Raw genomic sequence first — 27067 nt, forward strand, 5'->3', positions numbered from 1 at the left:
CACACACACACACACACACACACACACACACACACACACACACACACGCTTTTCAAAAGACAACTCTAGTCCATTGACCGGCTTTGAGTCCTAATGGATTCCTGTAGTCCAAGGTTCAATCAGCATCCCAGGCAATTTTGGCATTTTCAAGTTCAAACTTGCATTGTGTGCTGACTTAGAGAGCATTTGATATCATACCACTCTATATTTTTCAGAAACCATACCCACAATAGTTTGTGTAATTGGAGAGGATGGTAATTATAAGGCTAGCTCAGTAGCTGGTCTTATGAGTAGACAGAGTAGACAGCCATTGGCCCCAAATCATTTTTGCCTCGGAATTATTACTGCATCTGTAATTCTACCATTAGAGATTCATTTGTTTCTCTCCAAAGGTTCTGGATTAACATTTACATGGGGGGAAGCAAGGAGAAGCGTATGAAGTTGCATGATATATTCATAACAATGAATTTCTCAGTGATCCCAGGCCAGCAGCTAGCTCAGAAGGGGCAGGCACATATGTGGCTGCTTTTGTTAACTTTGCTCCTGCAATGGTCCAGTTCTCTACATGCTCAATTATAACCATAACTCACATTCATGTAACACTTAGTAGTTGTGTGTATCATCTAGAACCATGGCAACTTAAGAGATCCTCTAATTCTTTGTCCTCACCTTGTAGCCACATAAGTGACTTAGCCAAGGTCACATTTGTTAGTGTCGGAGACAGGATCAGAACCCTGGCTGCTTGACTCTTTTCTGGGCTGCCCTGAGTATGAGAGTAGTAGGCTATGGTATGTGGCAAGTATGCTAACTGTCCAGTAAGGAGAAATATATTAATAGCTTCTATCTTTAAGTAACACCACTTTATCATTTTAATTTTTATGTTGTGACTTTTAAAAGTTAAGCAGGCAAAGAGGTCACATTGCTCATGCTTATATAAGTAACATCTTTACTTTTATGAAGTCCCTTAGAGCCCTATGTGAAAGTGCAAATATGCCCATTTTACAGATGAGAACACAGAAGTTTAATGTGATAGGGGATTTGCCCACAGACACAGTGAGTAGATACCCTAATGTTACGTCTTGAATTCAGTAGGTCTGAATCTTCTGACAAATTCAGTTGTATTTCCATAATACCACTTTAATTCATTCCTTCAATAAGACAAGCCCTGTACTAGGCACTGGAAATTCAGAGCAGTCTCTGCCTTTAAAAAGCTTATATTTTGATATTGTCTAAAGATTCCAGGTTGTTTCTATTCTATCATTCCTCTCTCTTTTACCTCTTCTGCGCCAATAGCCAGATCAATCTGTAAATTTACAAGTTTTGTTTTTTTTTTTACTAGATCTAGTGTATCTTTTGCTTTCTGTTGTTCACCTTAAAAACAAACAACCAAAAATTTGACTTGGGCACCTACAGTAAGCAGAGTCTTCCACATAGAACTGTAGAAGAGATGGGCCCTGCCCTCAAGGAGTGTGCATTCTTTTGGAAAGGTAACCACCACCCATTCAAGTTCTCCGCTGCTACCAACCAGTCAGATTAATGATTGTAGCAAAATTGTCTCTATGAGGAAGAAAGAAAGCTTAGGTGGGTTGTGTTCTTGGGGTCTTTATCTTTATTTCTACAACTTTTTTTTAACATAATGTTCTAGATGAGTCATTATAATGTTTCTCTCCATCCCCTCTCATGTAAATGGTATGTGAGGGGAGGGAAGAAAGAAGAAAAAGAATGAGAGGGAATGTTGAGAGGGAAGGAAGATACTAAATTCCTAAGGGACTGCCACAGTTCAGAGCACACCCCTCCCCCCCATGTCTGGGTGGGCTCCAGTGCATGCCATTGCTAATTTCTACTTTCTTCCAGCAGATGGGCATGCTGTTGAATTTCTTTCTTTTCTTTTGGCTGTTATAAGATAGCTGTGGTTTATTAGAAAAAGCACTCCATTTTAGAGTCAGAATACCTGAACAAGTCATTGTTAGTCTGTTTCCTTGTCTGTAGAATGGGGATAATACTTCCACCTGCCTCCACAGGGTTGTTAGGAAGGATGAAGAACTTTATAACAGTAAAGATATTACTCAGCCTTTAAAGTCCAAACCCAAATGCCATCTTCATGAAATTTCTCCTAATTTGCTTGGTCTACAATGGCTTTCCCCTCTGGACTTTAGTTAACTCTTTGTTTCATATCTCATTTATGCATTTGTCACGTAAATAGGAGTATTTCAGTGTGGCTTTCTGTGTCTTAACCTTCTTCTAGATGGTAAGTTCTGGGAGGCCAGGAATCATATCTTATCTAAATGTTTCTATCTCTCTTAGCCCTGCGCACAGTAGATGCTTAATAAGTATTTGTTAAATGAAAGAAATGGCACATAAATCATGTTCCTGTTACAGTATTAGTTCCCTAAATAATTTATTACCTTAAAATGATGTTTTGTATGTTGATAGGGGTTAGCAGGCCACAACATGTCACTAATGACTACTTGCATGCGAGTCTTCAAGTGAAAGACATCATTGAGGTTATATGTAACTGGAAAGGGAGGTGAGCCAGTCATATAACAAGAATGAGACAATAAATGGACAATTTGAGTGGTAGAGTTATACTTTAAATCAAAAAGGACAGGAGGAAGGTGTTTACTGTGTTAATTAAATCCTCTATGGAGAATTTCAGCAAAATCCTAGACATGATTTACCCAGGATGAGAAGAAGAGAAATGGTTGGGGGCTGGGGGGGGGGGGGGGGTTTGAGGAAAGTTGGGCTTTATTACCCGTATTATGAATTTACAGATCATTCAGATTATCGAAGCTTAAAGATGTCTGGAAAACTTGTAAATGATCTTCCCACCTTGCTCATGAATGAGAAAAGTCAGAGCACATCAGCTTGTGTATTCATCTGTCTCTTGGGTGAAAAAAGTGTTCCCCTGACATAATTCAAGAAGCTGTTATTGATGGCTTCTATAAACAAAGTGCTGTTCTAGGGTCTAGGGGAGATATCAAGAAATGGTGTTGTCCCCTAGGAGCTTCTGGTTTAGTTGGAGGGATTTGGCTTTATGTGAAGACCTCCATCTAGTAAGGGCCAGGCAACCCATTACATCTCAAGGTAGGCCATTATACTTTTGGATAGCTCTAATTGTTAGGAAGTCTTTTCCCTCACACTCAATCGAAATTTGCATTTGTCTTCTTTTCTTCAGGCTAAATACCTCCAGTTTCCAGTGATTTTCTTATGGCATGAATTCTGGTTCTTCCAGGCACCTAGACTTGAATGGTGATTTCTTTGGTTTGTCTTTTTCCCTTAGTCTTCCACCTTCATCTCTCATATCCAGTCAGTCACTAGATCCATATTATCTGTGTGAATGTAAGCAAATCACTTCTTGTCTCTGAGTCTATTTTCTCATATGAAGGTAAGATTGTTGGGCTCCAACCATGCTTTCCACCTCCAAATCCGATACTGTTTGTGGGCTTTGTAATGTCTCTCATTAATTGTCAGTTCTTCTCATTCCAACCACTTCCACTCTCCTGCAGATATTTTCTTATGGTCTTAACTACTTAAGTTGTCTCCTAATCCCTAACTCCTTGCTTTGAATCTTCTCTCTTCATAATTCATTCCACATACTCCTACCCGATTAAGGTTCCTAAAAGGTCTTATTTGGGTCATATCATATTACCCTGCTTAAAAGCTTTCAATGGTGTTGCCTTGCCTCTAGGATAAAGTCTACACTGTTTAGTCTGGTATTCAAAACATTCTACAATCTACTTTTCCCGGGTTTTCTTCTGTTATTCCTGTATATAAATGGTCCGCTCCAGCCAAACTGGTTCATTCATTGCCCTTTAAGATATCTTGCATTCTCTGGTTTCAGTGCAGTGGTTTGTGACACTGTCCTGTTCTCCTCTTAAGCTATTTGAATTTTTTGGGGGGGGGAGCAATCAGGGTTAAGTGACTTACCCAGGGTCACACAGCTAGTAAGGCCAGATCTGAACTCAGGTCCTCGTGATTCCAGGGCTAGTACTGTATCCACAACCTATTTGAATTTTAATCATCCTTCAGGAGACCAGCTCAAGCCACTCCTAGCTCACAGAGTGCATAGTGGTATCATTTTCTAAGGTTTGCTAAGTTTTCCTCTCCATGAAGTCTTTTCTGATCACTCCAGTCCTGAAATCTCTCCATTCTCTGAACTAAGGGTGATTGTTTTTCCTCCTCATCTTTACATTATTCATGCTGTGCTTTGAGGTATCTTTTTGTCCCCCTTGACCTTTGACTGTTCATAGACTAGAAGTCCTTGAGAACAGGGGCCATGCCTTACACTTCTTGTTTTCCCTACTCATCACATCACCCAAAGCACCAACACATGTGGTACACAGTAGCTAAATAAAGAGTAATTGGGTAAGAATATTCAAAGCCAGTGATAGGAGGGACTTCAAATATCTTAAAAGCAGGAATCCGGCTAAAGAATCAGTGAAATGTCTTAATTATCACATAAATGAAGCTCATTAATGATAATTGAGTTTTTAAATTTTATTTGACTTTTATATAACTAGTTTTTGAAAGATTTTGTGAAAGGGGGTAACAGAAGGGGCATAGCGCTTCCAGGATACAAAATGTGCACAAAGGTTTGGGATGGGCGACACTGAGGTACATGTTGGTAGACAGTGTGTAATGGCAACAAACAGTAGTAGAATGAAAATCTTAGGCAGGTTCTTTTTTTAGGTAATCTAGAGAGGAAGCATGGCACAGTGGATCAAAGGGCAGCCTCAGAGTCAGAAAGATCTGAGGCTAAGTTCTGCCTCTGACACATACTAGTCCTGTGAGAATTGAGAAATCATTTAACCTCAGCATCCCAGGCAGAAAGAATGAGTTATAAAAAAGTTGCTGGTCTACATTGAAGAAGAGAATTTCCACACCAGAAGTTCATTAGACTAATGAAATCCCAACTCTGAACCCTATCTCTCTCCTTCTCCACCATCACACCCATTCCCTACTTTCACCTGCAAAACAATAATACCTAAAAAAAACCTCTGAAGCCTCTCTAGGCTTGTGTAATAAGAACAGGGATAGAATATACTAACTGAGGTGATAAAATGACTCCAGGAATGTTCATTGGCTGTGATATTAGCCTGCAAGTTCTGGTATAGGGAAATCAAATTCTATAAATAGGCAGAGGTGGGTTGCATGTGATTGGGACAAAATGTGGAGGGAGGGACTTGAGACCAGACAGGAGACAGTGTCGGAGGTTCTGTGGCTTTAGAAGCTCCAGGAAGGAAGCGTCTTGGACCCAGTCCTCAGGAGTGAACAGGAACCCTCTCAGAGTGGGCCATTCTGCAATCGTGATCACTGCACAGTTAGCCTGAGCGTGTTGGTGGAGGAGGGGAAACCAAAGGCATTCAGCTCTTGGCAACTCTGGCAAGAGCCAAGTATTGAGGAAGAAAACAAAGGAAAGGTATTAAGTTTAAAAACAAACAGAAAAGGTCAACTTACAAGAAGCCTGTGCATCATATGAAAACACTGAATAGGAACATCGTTGTCATTAAATCAAAGGACTGCAGAGTTGGTAAGGATTTCAAGTTATTTAGCCCATCTCAAAGCAAGAATCAGATCTGCAAATGTTTAATAAGACATCACCTAGGCTTCCTTTAAACACCTCCATTGATGGACCATCTACTACCTTACAAAGTACTCATTCTATTTTTGGACAGCTTTAATTATTAAAAGTCAGGCAGCTAGGTGGTGCAGTGGATAGAATGCTGGGTCTGGAGTCGGGAAGACTTATCTTCCTGAGTTCAAATCTGGCCTCAGACACTTACTGGCTGTGTGACCCTGAAACACAGCCTATTTGTCTCCATTTCCTCATCTTTAAAATGAGCTGGAGAAGGAAGTGGCAAATCACTTTGATATCTTTGCCAAGAAAACCCCAAATGGGGTCAAAAAGAGTCAGGCATGACTGAAAGTGACTGAACAACAAATAATTAAAATGTTTCCTGGAACTTCTACCTATGGGTCCTATTTCTGACCTATGGGGTCAAGCAGAACAACCTTTAGTCCTTCCTCCATGTGAAACATAAGGAAGGAAGGAAGGAAGAAAAACAACCCTCAACTGGGATAATTAGGTCATGAGTAATGGTAACAATTTCCAATTTTTATTAAATGATTTACACTTGGGAATACCAAAGCTAGAAAGAGCTGTAGAGATCAACTAGTCTAATCCTAACATTTTACAGAAGGGCAAACTGAGGCCTGAAAGGGGAACTGAGTGGTCCACGGTCCCATAGTTTGTTTCCTAACATCGAAGCCAAATACTTTTTATACCTGTTTATAGCCTTATTTTTCTTTTAGAGGAAGCTTATTTTTTTTTCAGACTCTGGACCTGTACTTATGTCATTTGGCATGCCTTTACAGATCAGAATGTATGAGAGAAATCCATATTACAGAAAAAAAGGCAATTTCCCTCTAGTTAGAATTTTCCTAAAGTACAGTGTTAGAAATATTACCACTTCTGGGTGTATTAACAGCGTCCTGGAATTCTTATAGCTGGACAACTTATTCTGTGTAGTTTCCTTTTCAGAATGCTAAAATGATGAGCTAGATGTTGTCTTCTCATGACAGGGCTTATTCAAGTAAATATATATAATTAAAGTAAGGAGGACTGCATGGCCTCCCAATGGCTAGCTAGTTGATGGTCAGGATTCTGGACCTCTCAGTCCCAAGAGATACATGTACCCAGGATACCAGTGGAGTGGCTTACCTAAGGTGAGGGTCTCATCAAATTTGGGATGCCACTGAGGCATTCCTGAAACAGTCTTTTATGGGTGTATGTTACTTGCTCTGAAACTGAGCCTGACCATCTGGACGAAAACATGGTCATTATCAGGACCATCTTCATGGTTCCAGGATGAAGACCATCGATGCCAAGAAAATGGGTTTAAGTTATGGGATCATCCAATAAATATCTCCCAGAGTAACCCCGGCCTTCCTCCTCTACAGGATCCTAAGATTTAAGGCTAGAAGGAACTTTAGACACCATCTAGTGGAACCCTCTCTCTTTACACATTAGGAAACTGAGGACCAGAGAATTCGATAAGTTGTCTGAGGTATCACAGCTAGAAGGTAGCAGAACTAGAATTAGGATCATGGCTCCTGAGACTCCAGAACTCATGTTCTTTTCATTCCTCCAACTGTTAATCTACAAAAGGCACAAGGAAATTTAGCTATCCAGAAGGGTACCTATTACTTAGGAACTTTCTGAATTCCCAGGGGAAAAATAAATAAAAGAAAACACTCTCCATAATTACAGATTCTCAGAATGGGAAAGACCTCAGAGGAACTTAGGTTTAGAGCCAGAACGGACTTTAAAGGACATTATCTGGTTCTACCAGAACTCCCTCTAGAATGGATAATTGCCTTCTCTTGCAATCTTCGAATGAGAGGAAACATTACCTCCTGAGGTAGCTGCTAGATTTTCCCATTTTTCAACAAAATTGCTAAGGGTTTTCCCCCCTTACATGGATCTGCCTCTATATGACTGTTAATCATTACCCTTAGTTCTGCTTTTTTGAAACTGAATAGAGCAAGTTTAATCTCTCTTCTAGAACAGCCTTTCAAAAACTTACCTGTTAAGTCTTCCCTAGTAGATAATATGTGTAAAAAGCTCTTAGCACGGTGCCTTGCTTAGCATACAGTAGGTGCTATGTAAATGTTTATACCCTTTCTTTCCTCCCTTTTTACTGATGTTCATGAAGCATGGTCTCAGGGCCTTCCACCATCCTGGTTACCCTCTTCTGATGCTCCACCATTCGTCAATGACCCTCCTAAAATATGGTACCCAGTGTTGAACACAATACCACCCCAGACGTAGTATGATCACCTTCCATTTACGTGTATATATTTTGCATGTTACCTAGTTATTTACATATTGTCTTCCTCCATTAAAATGTAAGCTCCTTAAGGTCAGGGATAATGGTTTTACCTTTATGTCTCCATCACTTAACCCAGTGCCTAGCACATAGTTAAAGGCTTAATAAATGTTTGTTGACTGACCAAGCGAACAAAGAAAAATAGAGTGGCCTTACATCCTCCATTGTGACTGTATGTATGTTAAGGTAGCCTAAGATCACCTAAGAACCCACCCCATTTAACTCCTCTATGCAATGGTGGTGGTTGGTTAGAAGTGATGATAGGTCCACAAAAACATACTTTCAGACAAATAAACTATACCTTGTCTCTGGCAATTGCCAAATCACATTACTACCACCAACTTCAGCTGCACGAGGTCTCAACATAGTGCATAGGTGAGTCTAGGCTCTCAAAGTCTATACTAGCGGAACTCAAGATGGCAAGACTTCCTATGTGATCAACAGCGGAAGGACTAACTCAATTAGATGCAGAGATACTTATTAATAAGAGACTACTAGCTAAGTTATCCATCAGAAAACATTTAAGTACTTACTATATGCTAGGCAGTTCCTGCCCTCAAGGAGCTCACATCCTATTGGAGGAGAAAACATGTAAATGACTAGAAGAAAGGATGAGAGGTAATTTCAGAGAGGAAGGCACTAGAAGCTGGAGACCCAGGAAAGGCTTCCTGAGGAAGGTAGAATTTGAGCCAAGTCTTGAAGGTGGAGGTGAGGAGCACAGCATCCTAAGCCAGTGCAAGGCAACAGCCAGGAAATAAAGAGTGTCATATGTGGAGAAGAACAAGTAGATTTCTATAGTTTGCTTGTGAAATGCATAGGAAGGAAATAAAGTGTATGAAGACTAAAAAGAAAGGAAAGAATGAAGAGCTTTTAATGTCAAATGTTGATATCTTGGTGGTAATAGGGAGTTATTGAGGGCTGAGTGACATGAGCAGACCTACATTTAGGAGAATTTCTTTGGCAGATGAGTAGAGGAAGGGTTGGAGTGGGAAGAGATTTGAGGCACAGAGACCAATTGGAAGGGTGTTGCAATAGGCTAAGGGAGAGATGATGAAAACCTATACTAAAATAATGGCTCTTTCAGGAGATGTATATGAGATATGAGTGAAGTTATAAATGAGAAAATCTGGCACAGATTATATATGTGGAGTAAATGCAAATGAAAAGTTCAGAGTGACACTGAGATTGCAAATGTGGTTGACTGGAAGGATGGTGGTGCCCTCAACTATAAGAGGGAAACCTCAGACAGGGTTTAAGGGAAATAGAATGAGTTCTATTTAGGACACATTGAGTTTGAAATGCATATATAACATTCAATCCAAGATATATCTAAAACATAATCACCTTTTGGTGATGCAGAATCAGAGCTAAGAAGAATTGTGGTTTGGTCCTTCATTCTTGAAGAGGACCATGACATCAAGAAGATGTTGCCAAGTCTTGTAAGTAAATTGGATTTGAGTGAGGGAGGGCTGTGCAAAGTCACCAGCCTCACTCTCTCATCCGGAGCCATCTGGGTCTAGAGGCCAGATATAGATCAGGACCACTGGAGATAGCCCAGGATGCAGTGGGAGACCTTGGCCTTTTGAAGCTAAGGTCTTTCAGAGTTCTAACTTTGAAGTAACATCCATTCATTGATTAGGGCTGTTTAAGAAGTGAGCCAAGGGGTGGCCCCTTTAATAAAAAAAAAAAATCAAACTGGGAGGGGAAGACCCTCAGGGTTTCTGACCCAAAGAGAAACAATTACTATTTACATTTGCTCTGAACCATCAGGCCCATACAGTAACCATTAAGTGGTACTTAGATAGGGACCTATTGTTGTCCAATCACTGAGAGCCAGAGTGAATTGGGTTTAAGGCATGGTCTTTAAGAAAGAAATCCAGTCAGTAAGCCCCAAGATATCTAGGTAGGTTTCAGCCTTCAAAACCTACCCTCCCTTGGGCAGAGCACCCTCTGATAAGGGCATGACATCCCATGTGGAGAGAAGACAGGCGAGAATAGGAGAGGAGAGGGGGGAGGAGCCGGGTTGGCCAACTGGAACTGGCCAGTTGGGTCCCCAGTGGAGCAGCTCGGACTACCTCATTTCACCACATAATCATTGCAGATTTTGTGCCAATTTTTTGCCGAAAAGTGGGGTGTGACCATTATGCAAAGTTTTAAAATTGTGCCATTATTACTTAAAAGTCATTTATTACTAAACTGTCTTTGGTGCAAGATTAGGATGCACAGAATACTCATGAATATACATTAAAATTAAATACTGACAATACCAGTGCACTGAAAATTCTAGGCTCACAGCTTACAATTTGCAAGAGATAAATGCGTATCCATATGCCACAGGTGAATACATTGCCGTTCTGTTTACCTTTTAAGGTGTGTGAGGAACAGAATTATACCATGCAACAATTTTGCAATGAAAGGTTATAAACAGATTTTTGGAATGGAACCCAAGCCATCTCCCTCCCCCTCCCAGGGCAACGATAATGCTGTGAAATATGGTACTCACAGGTAGAGGAGACAGTGAAGCTGGAAATCTAGATCTAGGAATCATCTGCATAGAGATAATGGAGGGGAAAGAGAGTTTGACCAAGAACAACTTGGGGACACAAGAGTTGATGAGTGCGACCATGATAAAGATCAGAGGACACCTAAAGGAGAAGTCAGACAGGTAGGAGGAGAACCAAGAGAGTATTATGCCATAGAAACCTAGAGAGAAGAGAATGTTTGGGAGGAGAAGGTGGTCAACAATGTCACATGCTGCAGGGAGGTCAAGAAGAATGGGGATTGAGAAAAAGCCATTAGATCTGGCAATTTCCTGACTAGGGCCTGGGAAGCTATCCACTTAAGAAATGGTGTCTATGTTGCAGTCTATGTCAGGGAAGAATGAAATCACAGATCTGCTAAAGTTTAGGGAACCAAGGGGTGGGGCATAGAAGGAAGACCCACAAAACAGCAACGAAAATACTCTGCGTAGCCCAAAGCTTATTGCAAGGGCATCTTTACAAACATTAGAAAGATGGCTCAACCTAGGAGCCCAAGGAAACCCCCAAATTATGTCAGGTCAAATACAAACTAGAAATTAAGCTGCAGAATAGACCTGGAGATTCATCTTGTACTTGATTTCAAAGTCAAAAATAGACTCTTTAAATAGAGAATCAGTGAGACCTCTTAATGAACATTGTGCAAAAGGATGATGAAAGAGGCTTTTAGAAAGACTGAATGAATTCCTTGCCCTTGTAGTAATCAAAGAAGAACATTACAGAGAGATTTATTCCTTCCCTCCTGCCATTTTTTTTCATGAAAGCAAAAAAGATTATTTGAAACTACATCTGATAATCACAAGAAAATCTTTCAACCTAGGTTGGAATCCTGTTAGAAAGTAAGATGATACATTTTTAATATATTTGAATCACTGACACAGAATTTCTCCAACACTCCATAAGTTGCAGAATAGCATACCAAAAAAAAAAATAAATGGCTACAGGGCCCTGATATACAACACAATTTCTAAAAGATAGATTAAAACTTTTTTAACATCATAGGTTTTGTTTTTCTTGCATTAGCAACAAGATGAAGACAATTCAAAATATTTCTTATTAATGTACAACAGTTTCACTGAGTCTGTGATAAATTAGGATCCGATCTTTCTACTTTACCTTTTTCAAAAAGTCACAAATCCTGTTCTGATCTTGTCTTTTGGGGTGGGGGGGAAGAAGAGAGAAGTAAAAGGGTATTTATGAGAATTTTTATAAGATTATAATTTTTTCATTTTGTGATATTGTATGTGAATTTTTAAAAGTTTACAATGTACATTACATGGCCTAAAGGAAAACAAAGAATAAATTACAAGACACAAAAAAGATAAAAGAGAACCAAAGTACAGTGTGAGAATTGTTCTTAATTAATGGGTGAGTGCTCAGAGATAAAGAACATGCTGAAATTCAGTTGCTTTGTATAAGCTCTTAAAAATGGACATTTTGGAGGGAGCGGATCAGATGCACAGGTCGTAAATGCACAGGTTGTTCTAGACTTAATTGACAACGATGGAGATAAAGCACAGAGCTGGTGCAACAGCATCCAGCAGAGAGTTCTGAAGGAATTCAAGGATGAACTTGATCAAAGCTGGTCGAAGTATCTCATCTGACCTTATAAAAGTCACTATGCCAAGTGCTTGGCAGATGGCCAATGGCATCCCGACAGGGCTGGATAACAGTCTCGTGTCCAATCCATCAATGGTAAAAGATTATTTGCATGTATAGTTTATAATAAAAGAGAAGCTGGGGTAGGTAGGTGGTGCAGTGGATACAGCACTGGCCCTGGAGTCAGGAGGTCCTGAGTTCAAGTCTGGCCTCAGACACTTGACACTTACTAGCTGTGTGACAAGTCACATAACTCCATTGCCTCACAAAAAAAGCAAAAAATAAAATAAAATAAAAATAAACTGAATTGTACTGCCTTGTCATGGGTAGGAAATCAAATATGGGAGACAGAGAGGGATAAGTTGGTATGGCTGTGACTGGAGAAGAGTGGGGATGGTATTCCCCAGGAATCTGTGCTGGAGCTAATCTTTGTGAAGTTTTTGTAAATGATGTGTAGGGTGAGTTATATAGTGAAATCTTACTGAATGGAGCTTGTACTAAGTGTCTTCTTCTGGATAGTGACATGCCCCAATGATGAGGAAAAATTTTGATAGGCTGATCAAGTGGTCAACAGAGCAGAAAATAAGCAAGAGCAAGGGTCACCTTGAGGAAAAGGAATCTAAACAGTTTTTAAAGGGTGACAGATTTCCATCTTTCCACTGTGGTCCAGGAAAGGGAACTTGGAGGAATGCTTTGAGTCATAGCTGGCAGTATGGTTTAAATCTCCTTACTGACTTGTGATCTCCGACTTTACCCTTTTGGTGGTCAGTTACCTCCTCTCTAAAATTAAGGATTAGTGATAGAAATACTAGTTTTGGAGCCAGGGAAACAAAAAGTTGAATCCCACCTCGGATACTTTTTTGAAGGCGGGCAGAGTATGGTACAGTGGAAAGTGTTTTACGTCAGGTCAGATGACTTCTGATGCTAACCACCTGCATGACCTCAAGCAAGGAATTTCACCTCCTGTGGCCTCTGTTTCTTTATCTGTAAAAAGAGAGGGTTGAACTAGATGGCCTCTTCCAGGTCTGCATCTATAACCTTATGGTTATATGATTTCAAAAGTCCCTTCTAATTATAAAATCTGTGATCCCATAAAGAGAATCAGCCAGCCACATTCATTGAACACCTATTATCTGCTAGAGACTTTGAAGGGATGCAAATAAATATAAAACAAGGTCCCTATTCTCAAAGAAACTTAATATTTGATAAAGAAAGACACACTTCTTTTTTCCCCACATTTTGAATAGTTTATTTTTTCCCAATTATATGCAAAATTTTTTAACATTTATTTTTAAAAATTTTGAGTTTCAAATTCTTTCTGTTTTCACCCCCTTAATTGAGAAGGTAAGCAATTTGATACAGGTTATACATATATAGTCATGCCAACTATATTTCCATATTAGTCATGTTTTGAAAGAACACACAGACCAAGAAAAATAAAGTTGTTGGATTTTTTTTTTAAAGTATATTTTGGTCTACATTCAGGCTCCATCAGTTCTTTCTCTGGATATGAAAAGCATTTTTCATCATGAGTCCTTTGGAATTGTCTGTGATCATGGTATTGCAGAGAATAGCTGAGTCATTTGCAGTTGATTATCATACAGTATTGCTGTTACTCTGTACAATGTTCTCTTGGTTCTGCTCACGTCACTTTGTATCAGTTCATATAAGTCTTTCCAGGTTTTTCTGAAACCATCTGCTCATCATTTCTTATAACACAATAGTATTTTTTCACAATCATATACCACAACTTGTTCAGCCATTCCCCAGTTGACGGGCATCCTCTCAATTTCCAATTCTTTGCCACCACAAAAAGATCTGCTATAAATATTTTTGTATATATAGGTCCTTTTCCTTTTTTTTTTTTAATCTCAGATACAGAACTAGTAGTGGTATTGTTGGGTCAAAGGGTATGCACAATTTTATAGCTTTTGGGCATGGTTCCAAATTGCTCTCTAGAGTGATTGAATCAGTTCACAACAGAAAGACACATTTCTATGAAAAATATAACAATATAGGAGAGTGTGTAATCTGGGCCAAATGAATTATATAGGAATTAATGGCTATCAGAGTTTGGAGGTAGGGCAGCTAGGTGGTGCAGTGGATAGAACACTGGACCTGGAGTCAGGAATACTCCTGTTCCTGAGTTCAAGTCTGGCCTCAGACACTTCCTAGCTGTGTGACCCTTACGAAGTCACTTAACTCTGTTTGCCTCAGTTTCCTTATCTATAAAATAATCTGGAGAAGGAAATGGCAAACCATTCCAGTATCTGCCAAGAAAATGGGGTCATGAAGAGTTGGACATAACTGAAACATGACTCAATAACAACACCAATGACAAGAGTATGGAGGTAGGAGAGTTCATTTTAAGCTGTGTGGTTAGGGCAGGCAAACTAGAGGAGCTGGAATTTGGGCTCAAGGATAGGTGGGATTTGGAAAAATGGAATATAGCAAGGGGGCAGAGCATTCTGGGCAAGCAGTTTCAGCTTGAACAAAGGCATTGGGCCAGCAATGTACAAGGTATCTATCTTTGGGTGAGAATGCTTCCAGGTGGCCAAAGTAGATTATCCGTGTGAGGAAGAAGTAGGAGGAAAGGTTAGAAAGGTAAGTCAATGGCTGTAATATCAGATCTGTGGGTATAGAGATAGTAGGAGAGCCTGAGATCATGTGAGCCAAGGTACGTAGAGTCAAGGATGGCAGTGGGCCAGACCTGGTAGGTATCTGGAAGCCATCAGCTAGGACATACTTCAGGCACTGAAATCTGCTGGGCAATCAGGGAACACATGCTTTCCAGAAGTCAAAACAAGGTAGGAGACTGGAAACCATGCAAGGATTGAGGCATCAGAAAAAACTTGGGTACTGTGAGATGGCAATCTACCTTGGTAGAGGGGACTTCCTCACCCAGGAGTTACCTATATCTCTGAAATCACAGGGTCAGTCCCTGTTCCTATATTTTGTTTTTCCTTACCTAGGCATATGTTATTTCTTTTCAGGAGAATGAAAGCACCTTGAGCCTAGGGACTATTTTCATTGTTGTCTCCATAGCCTCATTGCCGTGCGTAGTGCCTGGCATGTAGTAGATGCTTAAGAGCTTTTTCAATTGAATTTAAATGATTTGAAAGCAGTTAGGAGTCAAAAAGCCCACATGCACCAAAGTTCAAAGCAGTATGTTATGTACGATATAAGAGGCTTTGCCGAATCATTTTTCAGTAGTGTCTAAGCTCTTTCTGACAAACTCTTCCTTTTGGGATTTTCTTAGCCAAGATATTAGAGTGGTTTGCATTTCCTTCTGCAGCTGATTTTACAGATGAGGAAACTGAGGCAAACAGGCTTAAGTGACTTGGCCAGGGTCACACAGCTGGTAAGTGTCTGAGGCCAAATTTGAACTCAAAAAGAGGAGTCTTCCTGACTCCAGACTCAGCACTCTATCCACTGTGCCACCTACCTGCCCTACCATATAAGTAGAAGATAGCAAAGGGGAAGGGCATCCAGACAGTGGCTTCAAGGATCCCTTTAAACGAAAGTATCTTTTTTTTTTCTCAAACAAGAAATTTAAATGTTGTCTCCCCCATTAAAATGTGAACTTCTTGAGGGCAGAGACAACTTTTGCCTTTTTTTTTTTGTATCTCCAGCACTTAGTAGGATGCCTGGCACATCATAAAGCACTTAATAACATGCTTGTCAACTGACGGACTTAACCTTCCTGTGACTCAGTTTCCTCATCTGTAAAATGAGGGGGTCAGGACAGATGGCATCCAAGTTCTCTTTGAGATCTAAATCTACGAACCTGTGATCCATCAAGTAGCATGCAAGCCATGTTAGGGAGGTGGTAAACAGGCGACTTAATTGGAATGAGGGAATTAGGAGGCCAGAGACAGAGCAGGAGGTCAGGTTGTCTAAGACCGTGAATGCCAAGCAGAGGAGTTTGAACTTTAGACTGAGAGACAGTGAAGGGCTTCTGTGTAGGGGCATGAGATGATTTTTTAAAATGTGATGTTGCTCGTGTTTATTCTGAAATATGAAGGCTGAGGGAGAAGGAGGCAGCAGATTAGAAGCTTGTACATAGCAGTGGTCACCAGTTGCCAAGGATTATGAGCACATCTGCAGTTTGAATGAATGAATGAAGCATTTAATAGATCTGGTGGTTTGGGGACTACTGGTATTCTCAAGATCTTGGACCCAGAATTTTGAGCTATCAGAGTCCTAAGGGGAGAGGGTAGTCAAGATGGTAGAAGTGGCCTGATAGAAGCCATCTCCCACCTCTCCCTCAGGTGTCTCTGCCTAGGTCAGACTAGCGTTGTGGAATGATACCATTTGCTTCCAGATTTTCATGTTTGCATATGTGTTTTTCATGGCTTATTTAGAAAAAAAAATTTTATTTTGGTATATAATTCTCCTAAAGTTATTAGATCCCTGAAATGAGGATGATTATAATCATAATGATGGTAACAACAACTAGCATTTACATAGGGCTTTAAGGTTTGCACAGTGTTTTATACCACTAGATAGAGATCTGGACCTGGCCTATTTACTAGCCCTGGAGTCGGGAAGACCTGAGATCAAATGTGACCTCAGACACCCACTAGCAGTGTGTTGCTCAGCAAATCACTTAACCTCTTTCTGCCTTAGTTTCCTTAATTATAAAAAGAGGATAATAATAGTACCAGGGTTGTTGTGAACATTAAATGAGATAATATTTATAAAGTACTTAGCACAGTGCCTGGCACATAATAGGTGCTTAAATAAGTGTGTTTCCCAGTGTCCAACAAACGGAAGGGATTGGACTAGATCAGGGGTGGGGAACCTCCGGCTTCCAGGCCACCTGTGGCCCTCTAGATCCTTAGGTGCAGCCCTTTGACTGACTCCAAACTTCACAAAGCAAATCCCCTTAATAAAAGGATTTGTTCTGTAAAACTTGGACTCAGTCAAAAGGCCACACCCAAGGACCTAGAAGGCCACATGCTGCCCTAAGGCCACAGGTTCTCACCCCTGGACTAGACTGTTTCTAAGTTACCTACCGGGTGTTAAGATTCCATTTATTCCTAGGTAGGGATTAGTTAATTAGCTGAGTTTAAGAATTGCCTTTCAGCTACAACCATTCATTAGTCTAGAGTCCTTCTCTGCCTTGCATTGTACTTTCCTCTAAGGAAAAGGTTCTTTCAGGGTGTTCTTTGTCTCTGAAAAGCCTAAAGCAGAAACTCTGCCTTATTGTTCACCATTCTAAAAATGGCCTCATCAGTTAGTAAGATCATTCAGTGAATTCCTTTAGAAGCATAGACCTCCTCAGAAATTAAGCTTGCTTACTGAGGCCGGAGTAAGCCACTCTGCCAACACCAAGTTCTGACCTTGCTCAAAATGATTCTTTCTCCTGTAGCCTCTAGCATGCCCTTCACCCTCACAGTCTGAGCTAGTCCCTCCCTTTCCTTGCAAAGGCTCACGGTTCATTCTAAAAGGCCACCTTCTTTATAGAGCCACACACAAAAGCACTTAATTTCTAACCCCATTTAATAAGACAAAATAACATGTAGGTACCCAACAAACATTGTTTGAACAAAGTTTAGTCCAAAATGGGGTTTGGTTTCTCCTTTCTTTAGTCACAGGGGAGATTGGGACTCCTGAAGAAAGAATTAAAAAAAAATATGAGCTTCAAACTATAAAGTTGTTATTTTATGATAACTGATGTTATGTTACGGTTGGTTTTCTTATAGGCAACTTCAAAAGGTCTTCCATGGTATCGCAAACAACGAAGGTGGAATAATGAACAAATTCAAAAAGTAAGTGGGATCTTCACCACTTTTATTGTACTCACAGATATTGAGTGGGAAGGGGTGTGGTTTACTTCCTGAAAAACATTCAGTGAGAAGGGAAAGATTGGTGTTACCAGAATGGTTCTAAATCTTCTTCAGAAGATTCCCCTTCCTCATCTCTTCCTTCCTGGTGATGAATGACGGAACCTTGGAGTTGGGAGGAACCTCCAGGAATCTGATTGAATATACCTGGCCAGGAGTCCACTCTACAACCTACCTAGGAAGTGGTCATCCCACCTTTGCTGGAAGACACCCACTGGGGGAATCAAACTACCTCCCAGGGCAGCTCCACTTCAGGGTAGCTTTAATTGGGAGTAAGTTTTTGTGACCTCAAGCCTAAATTTGCTTCTGTACTACCCCACCCCATCCCCATCTACCCCACTGTTCCTCCTAATGTTATCCTCTTGGGCCAAACAGAATCAGCCTCATCCCTCTTCTATATGCCACCCTTCAAATGACAGCTGGCATCTCAACCTGAAATCTCCTTTGTATAATCAACATTCCCATTTCTTTCAGTCAGTTATCATATGGCACAGTGGATAGAGCCCTGGAGTCAGAAACACTCATTATCCTGAGTTCAAATCTGGCCTCAGATACTTGCTAGCTGTGTGACCCTGGCCAAGACACTTAACCCTGTTTGCCTCAGTTTCTTCATCTGTAAACTGAGGTGGAGAAGGAAATGGCGAACCACTCTAGTGTCTTTGCCAAGAAAACCTCAAATGGGGTCATGAAGAGTTGGACATGACTGAAAAAGACTGAACAAAAACCACATGAACCTAAGGCTCTTCAGTCATCTTAGATGCCCTTCTGTAGATGATCTCCAGGTGTTTAATGTGCTTCCTAAAATGCGATGCCCCACACTAAACATATGTGACAAATATGAGCTGATGGAGGCAGATTACACAAGGACTTTCTAGTTCTGTATACTATCCTTTTCTTTACACTACAAGTACCAAGCTCTCTCAATTGATGCAAAATTTCAAAAGTCATTTTATTTTCATTTATTATAGTTTCCATCTGTGCAAGTGTACTTTAGACACAAATCATCATAAGCAAATATTATAATTTTACTTTAAAATAAAAAATGTTATTCTACTAGCTCTATTTTCTTTGCCTTATGGACTTTTTAAAAACGTACTGCATCGATTGACACAGCTTGGTCCTTTGAGGTCTTCTTAAATCCTGGGCCTTCAGCTCACCACTCTTCCTGAAAGCCAGCCCCCCTCTTTACTCCCCTATATCCAATCAATTGCAAAGTTCCTTTGCTTCTACCTCTACATCTCTGTCTCTATCTTCTTCTTTTTTTTTTTTTTTTTTTAGGCAATTGGGGTTAAGTGACTTGCCCAGGGTCACACAGCAAGTAAGAGTCAAGTGTTTGGTCTAAGGCTGGATTTGAACTCAAATCCTCCTGATTTCAGGGCCGGTGCTCTGTCCACTGCGCCACCTAGCTGCCCCTCTATCCTCTTCTCTCCACTCCCATAGTCACCATACTAGTTAGGTCCTCAGCACCTCTTACCTGGACTCTTAACTGATATCCTGAGTGGATCCCAGTGTCCCTAGGATGAAATACAAACTCCTTTTTGGGCTTTAAGGTCCTTCACAGTTTTGTTCCAACATCTTTGTCCAAACAGACTCATATTGTTCTATACTTACCCATATATAACATTTGGTATCCTGTATCCTAACTCTATACCTTTTCATTGACTCTTCCCTCATACTGGAACATTCTTCTCACTCACCTTTATGTCTTTTGGCTTTTCCCTTTCCCCCAAAGTCTCACTGATATTAAGATATTAAAGCTTCAAACTGCAATAAAGACGTTTGGGACGTCATGTATTTTATATATCCTAATCTGTGTGGATATTGTTTTTCCCAGTAGAATGTAAGTGCTTTGTGGATGGGAACTGTTTGATCTTTGTATTTACATCCCTATCACCAAACACAGGGTAGGGCCTGTGAACATATGATAAGTGTTCAAGAAATGCTTGATGAATTAAATTGCATTAATGCAACTGAGGATTATGTAAGGTTTCTTGACTGGCACAGTTGATTCATATTCAGCTTAAAATCCATTAAAGTGGGGCAGCTAGGTGGAGAGAGCACTGGCCCTGAAGTCAGGAGGACCTGAGTTCAAATTCGACCTCAGACCAAACACTTGACACTTACTAGCTGTGTGACCTTGGGCAAGTCACTTAACTCCAATTGCCTAAAAAAAAATCCATTAAAGTTCCCAGATTTTTTTTTTCAGACAAATTTCTTCTTACCCATACCTTCTCTACCTTGTACCTCTGAAATGGATTTTTGAACCCAAGTGTGAGATTATGCATTCATCCCTATTGGATTTCATCTTCTTAATTTGGCCCAGTGTTCTAAGATTTATTTTGGATTTTGACTATCATCAAGCATGTTGGCCATCCTTCCTAACTGTGTCATCTGGAAATTTGATGAACGTGCCATCTGTATCTTCATTTAAATCATTAATAAAAATGTTAGACAAAACATGGCCAAAAATAGATCATTCCACTGGAAACCTTCCAAGTTGACATTGTAACATTAGTTTTCCAGGTCATGTGACCAATGAGATGGAGGATTAGACACTTTCTCTGATCCTCAGGTCTTCATAACCTCTCGAAACTCTCCAAAATAGGGATTATACACAACAGATAAGTAATTTCAGTTGTCTCCATGGTCTAAGACATCAAAATCCCTCATAAGGTAACAGCCCAATACACTAATAGCAAGGAAAGCTAATCCCCAATTCCTAAAGCACTTGCTCAGCATTCCCTTCCCTTTGGTAGGGCTGCACAAGCCAACCCATGGACTTGCAATAGAATTCAACTCTCTTCCCCTCTCTCTGGATAATGTAGAGAGCCAAAGGCCAGAAGCTTGCTCCAAGTGGGACGAAAGTGTGGCAACACATTATGATTCAATAGTGCTCATGCAAAGAAATGGGTAAAAGAAGGAACTCATCTGGTAGGATGCTAGAATGTGTGGAGGGAACTATCAAGCAAAAAGGGCTAAAGCAATAGCTCCTAAATGTGATCAGTTGTGTCCTCCCAGAAATAGCTTGGGGATGAAACCAAGGCTGGTGCAATATGAATTGCCCTGCAGGGGGAGTAGGGGTGGGGACTTTTGACCAATGTTGAGGTCTAGTACCAAGAGAAACCACCATTAAAGGAGGAGTCATAATGTGAGGGATAGGGGAATATAAAGGAAAAAATCTGAAATTACAAAATAGGAAAAAGAAAACTCAGTTAAAGACTTTGAGTGCAAGCAGATAAACTAAAAGGGATGACATTAATAAAAGAAGAGGAGATGGCCTCCAGATCATCTAAATAAGTCCAGATATCTCTAAATAAATATTACAAGATAAAACAAAATGCGTCAACACCCAGGGAGGTAAAGGATCCTGTGGATTCCCAAGTGACCATAAGACTGCAGCAGAGTGTATGGTTTCAGACAGAAATAAAAATTATGAAAGTAATTTTTATGAAAAATAGAGCAAAAATAATTAGCAGAATAAAAAGCTTGAATCCACAGTGGCAAACTGCATCAAAACAGAACAAAAGAAAGAATAACTGATTGGGGATCTAAATACACAGAAGTAAAAGACAATCTAGAAGAAAAGAAGGAAAATACAATAATGTAAAAGAAAGCATTGATCTCAAAGAGAGGATACTTAGAGACATTGAACCATTAATGACTGTTCTTTGAATCATTTTCTAATTCAACACCTTACTATAGTCTGACCTACATCTCTCCAGCTTTTCTATAAAAATAGCACGAGAGACTTTATCAAATATTTTGAGAAAATGTACATAAATTGTGTATATGCCACTCCCCATGTCTTCCAGTTTAGTAACCTGTTGAAAAAGGAAATAAGATTAGTATAATCTGACCTTAAATGAAGCTATACTGAGTCTCTGTTATCCACACTTCCTTTTCACTATCCATCCTTTCATTATATTTCAGAATTTTGCAAGGAACCAAAAATCAAGCTTACTGGCTTATCTTTTTTGAAAATTGGGACAGTTGACCCCTTTATTCCAGTTCTTTAATCACACTCCAGTTTTCATCATCTTTAAAAATCTTTAAAGGCAGTGATTCAATAATGACATCTGCCAGTCTTATTTGTAATCTAGGATAAAGTCTGTCAAGGCCCGGGGATCTGAACTTATCAGTTCTGTGCACACAACAGGTACTTCAAAAATTCTTCTTGCATTGGATTATATCAAAGGCAGTTAGATATCCTCTTGCTTATCTTGAGTATCAACCCTCTATTAGCTATTTTTGTTCTATCTTTTTTTAGTCCAAAGATCTTTTTTCCTACCAAAGAAAACAGAAGTAACATAAGAGTTGAGCAATTTCTTCTTTCTAATTTCATTCCCCCTGAGCAGTGGTGCCCACCTCTTCTTTGATCCTCATCTTCATCTGAATGTAGTATTTTCAAATTGTTTTTGTTACTTTGGGATTTTTTTTTCTTAGAATTTTAGTTCATTCTGAGCTTTTGTATTTCTGGCACAATTTTCACAGAGGTGTGATATGTGTTTGCATCCATCCTCTGCTATTTACCCTTGCTTTCACCTTCTTAAAAAAAATCTAAGATGGTTAGTGAAAGGCAATGTGACTTCATGAATAGAACACTCACCTTGGAGTTAGGAAGACCTGGGTTCAAATCCTGCCTCTGACACTAGCTATGTGACTCTCTAAGACTTTAAACTACATAGAAATTGCTGATCTACATGAGTAAAGAGAGTTTCCTCCCTGGAATTCTTTCACCAATGAAATCATAGATCCAGACCAAAAAAAAAAAAGGTATGTTGATATTTCCCATATGTTCACATAGGCCTCTTAATACAATTTCAATCAATCACATTGATTTTTTTTTAAGTTTATTAAGCACCTACTGTGTGTCAGGAACCACTCTTCATTGGAATTGTACTTTATGCTTTCAGAATTTCATTCTTGGTTGCTTCCCATCTCTCCTGGTCTGAGATCCCCTGTAGAATTTTAGTTCATGAGATTCATATTTATCCTTTCTCTGAACCCTTTGAAATCTGCTCTCCTATATTGAAGGAGGCTACTTGTGACTTTCCTCTCTTTCGTGCTCACAAGTTCTTTGTGCCCCCAAACTTCTCATTAAACATCCTGAAGGACGGGATGATGTAAAATCTAAAACTATAGGGCTTGTGTGTCAACATTCCCTTAATACTCAGTGTTGGTAATGAGGATTATGAGACTCATCCAAAATAGAACTGTCCCTTGTTGATCTTCTACCTTTTGAAGGATGACGTTATCATTAAGGCAAATCAGAACATTCATTAGCAGCTCTGTTGTTAACGGGCAGAGATGTCTAGATAATTGAAGCCATTTACCCTCAAGTGAAGAGAGGAAGAATGAAGTGAAAATCGCAGAGTTCTGTTTCTTCCTTCCCACTGAAGAGATGTTACACAAGATACAGTAACCGGAGCTACTCACATTCTAAAAATCAGAAAATGAGTCTCCATAACTAGGGGGCATCCCTCTTAATTCAGGGTATCTTTGTCCAAATTGAAATCGAAGATGGGGAGGGAGCAGGAAAACAGATGAGGAAAGATAATGCAATGCAAACTTAGCTTCCACAGCCAGAAGGGTTCTTGTCCACTTTCCATAGTTTGAGTTTTCTTCTTAATCATAGCCTAAGAACTCTTTTTATCACTGGGACTCATAGACTCTGCCACTTACTAACCGTGCAACCATAAGTGAGTCATTTAAATTCTCTGAAACTCAGTTTCCTCATCCATAAAATGGGAATAATACATTAGCCCTGACAACTTCACAGGGTTATTGTGAAGAAAATGCTGTGTTAATTGTGAAGGGCTATGTGGACATAAGGTGTTACTATTATTTAGGATATTAAAGCCTTGTCCTGATGCCTCATCATGTTGTTCGGTGGACATCCTAGGTTCTAGAAGCCCATGCCAGCAAAACACAAACTCTCACAGATCCTACCAAGCTGGAAAGGTCTGATGACACAAGGACACAAGCATGCCTGCCATTTTAGTGTCAATCTAGTGAAGTCCAAAGAGGCTTTTCGCCAAGTTGGCCCCAAAGTAATGTATTTTTTCGCCATAGGAACCCTTGTAAACCATAAGTAGCAGAGAGCTCATTATCTGCTTTAGAGAGATCCTGAGCCTCTGGGGTAGATAGTATGAGCTACAAAGCCAAGGCTTGCATGTCATCCTTCACAGAACTGGAGATATCCTAAGAATGACATTTAAGAACATTTCCTTTCACTTCAAAGACATTCCACCACTATCTGTGCAGTCACTGCACATTTTACCACACAACCATTGCATGAACATCCAGTGAAATGCTGTGTCAATGCATTCTATCTTTGCATTCTCAAGAAAGATCCCCTCCCTCCATATATTTCAGAACATATTTGTCAACACTCACACTCACAAAATCACCAGTTCCCACCATATTGAGGGATTATCATTATAGGTAACAGCTATGTCCACTTGAGATTTCTAACCATCCTTCATGTAGAACTCAAAGTTGGGATGTGAAAGAGATCCTCTTCATTTGGTATGTTTCTGCCAAATAGACAAGAACCTGGGAAGGAGGAAGTATGTTTTGAGGTTTGTTAATAACTCCCTTACAGGAAGGAGAGATGAACAGAAAAAAAAAAATGTGATATAACAGGTGTTTTATTCTGTCTTTAAAATTCAGAAGTTGGGGGGGGAATTTTAAATATAGTTACAAAATAAGGAAAGATTTTAGGACCTCTAAACAGAAGGTTTGTTGGTTTAGATTAAATGCATGGGCTTGTTTCTGTTTTTTAATGAGAGGGAGAGGAGGAAGAGACTGAAATGCCAGAGAGCTTACTGGATACATTTTACTATGAGTTTTGATCATAAAATAACTTTGCCATGGTTCTAGTTAGTGAGTTTTGCACAGTATTGGGAGCTTGAAGTACCATAGGATCTGTGAAAACTCTCATTGACATACAAATGAACTGTGTCCTATGTTCAAAAAATGAGGCAGCTGGGACATAGCAGATGGAATGTTAGCCTTGGAGGCGGAAGATCTGGGTTCAAATCTCACTTCTGTTGCTTAATTTCTCTGGACCTCATTTTCTTCATCTGTAAGTAAGTAAAATGGGAGGGGGTAGGACAAGATAATCACTCAGGTCCCTCGTAGCTCTAAGTATGTAACCCTATGATTCTAAGTCAAGGGATTGTGATGATATGTGTTGGTAGAGGAAGTTCCTATACCAGGAGGTCCCCCCCCCATGTCGACAAATATGTTCTGAAATATATGGAGGGAGGGGATCTTTCTTGAGAATGCAAAGGTAGAATGCATTGACTCACCATTTCACTGGATGTTAATGCAATGGTTGTGTGGTAGAGTGTGCAGTGACTGCACAGATAGTGGCGGAATGTCTTTGAAGTGAAAGGAAATGTTCTTCAATGTCATTCTTAGGATATCTCCAGTTCTGTGAAGGATGACATGCAAGGCCTTGGCTTTGCAGCTTGTACTATCTACCCCAGAGGCTCAGCTTCCTCTGGGAACTGATCCAGAGAACCTTTGCCCTTTAGTGGTGTAGAAATACTAGAATATGTCTGTCCTTGCTCTAAGCCCCAATCAGATACATACATTTCCTGATCTTCTGGAGCCTTGAATCCTGATCTCTCTGAACCTTCTTGGATTCCTGGGATCAGCAGTGTGGCATTTGCTCCCTTTCTGCTGCTGTAAGCTGCTAATACATCTTAATGCCTAATTCTAATGCCGCCCTCTGCCTTTACCTTCTCCTCTGACCCCACACATTCCAGACTAAAAGGAGGCTTTCTCTAGAGTTTATTCACAAGAGAATATACCAATAAGATTCAGAAAATTGAAAGTGTATCTACTGTAAAAGGATTCTACCCAACAGAGACTAGATGCCTCCCAAGAATCTGAAAGTAGCCTTCTGAACTAACATCTACCCAGGAGAAATTGGCTTACCATACTCCCTATCCCCACAACCTTAAAGCGTCCCATTCCTAAATGACCAGAAATGGAGAATCTTGTCTTTCTTCCCTGAATGTTCCTAGATGGTTTGGGATGGACTTAGATAGGTGTTCTAGACAAAGCTACTATCTGGGCTGCAATCTCAAGTTCTCTTTCAACCACTTAGAACATTGCCTTGGAACAGAGTATACAAACCCAAAAGGAAGGAGACATTCTGAGAAAGATTACAAAGAGATTCCTGTTTTGTCACAGTGGCCAGAATTTTTTCTGTATATATAGCCATATATTCTGATCTCTTTATTTTTCACCTGAGGTAACAGGCTTAGGATGGTTAAATAACTTGTCCAGGGTCACACATGTTGTAAGTAAAAGAGCCAGGACTTGACCCCAGGTCTTCTGACTCCAAACCCAATGTTTTTTTTTTATTGGTCCACAAGTCTTCTACTAAAAAGGAAAGACTGTCAACATATATCCAAAAAGCTGGAACCTATAAAATAAGAGCATGTGCAGGAAGGAGTGAAGGCTCCCCAGTAATGAAGCCCTTGGCCTTGGATGCCAACACACAAGGCACAAAATATGGGCAAAAAGCCAAGGAGATTAAAGCTTCTAACACAAGAAGGCAAATTTGATCTCTTTGATCATTGACACTTGATTAGATGAGACTCATGCCTGAAATATGGCTCTGAAAGGGTATACTTTATTCAAAAGTAAGGAAATAAGTTAAAAGGGGGATGGGTGAAATAACATTGTACATTAAGAAAATATCTTCATGTGAGGAAGGGGGATGCATGGCAGGAGGCATTTGGGCTAAGATCCAAAGAAACAGAAATAATATGTTCCCTAGGTGTACTATGCACTATCTGGACCAAAAGAGGAAATAGATAGGAAGTTCAGAAAAAAAGATGTCAAGTTTGGCACAGGGGCATGGTATAGTGTTGAGGGACCTTAATTATCCAGACATCTGCTATAGCTCCTTCTCTAGCAGAGCAGTTAGAGAATCAGTTTGTTGATTTCTCCTGATGATAATGTCATCCTTGAAAATAGGGAGGGACCGATGAGGGGAACTTCTATTTTGGATCTGATTTTTACCCGCTAAGGAGGAACTGGTTGCTTGAATGAAAAATGACAGGAGCTTTTAGGAGGAAGTAACTCCCATCTTTGACTGTGTGATAGAGAAGAACAAGAAAGTCAGATAGGGCTTGGCATTTTTAAAAATAATTAATATGTTTTATTGATTTCA

General features: G+C 39.9%; 1 protein-coding gene across 2 annotated transcripts in view; it reads left to right on the forward strand.

Annotated features, from left to right (window-relative positions):
* Window positions 1-27067, forward strand: part of BLNK (B cell linker) — a 99039-nt gene that overhangs the window by 13165 nt on the left and 58807 nt on the right. For both annotated transcript variants that reach the window (XM_027859783.1, XM_027859778.1), the window contains exon 2: window positions 17734-17799. In XM_027859783.1, coding sequence (XP_027715584.1) covers window positions 17734-17799 — 66 coding nt within the window. The remainder of the gene's footprint in view (window positions 1-17733; window positions 17800-27067) is intronic.

This window comes from Vombatus ursinus, unplaced genomic scaffold, assembly GCF_900497805.2.
Source record: "Vombatus ursinus unplaced genomic scaffold, bare-nosed wombat genome assembly UNPS02000749.1, whole genome shotgun sequence".
NCBI classification, from domain to species: domain Eukaryota; kingdom Metazoa; phylum Chordata; class Mammalia; order Diprotodontia; family Vombatidae; genus Vombatus; species Vombatus ursinus.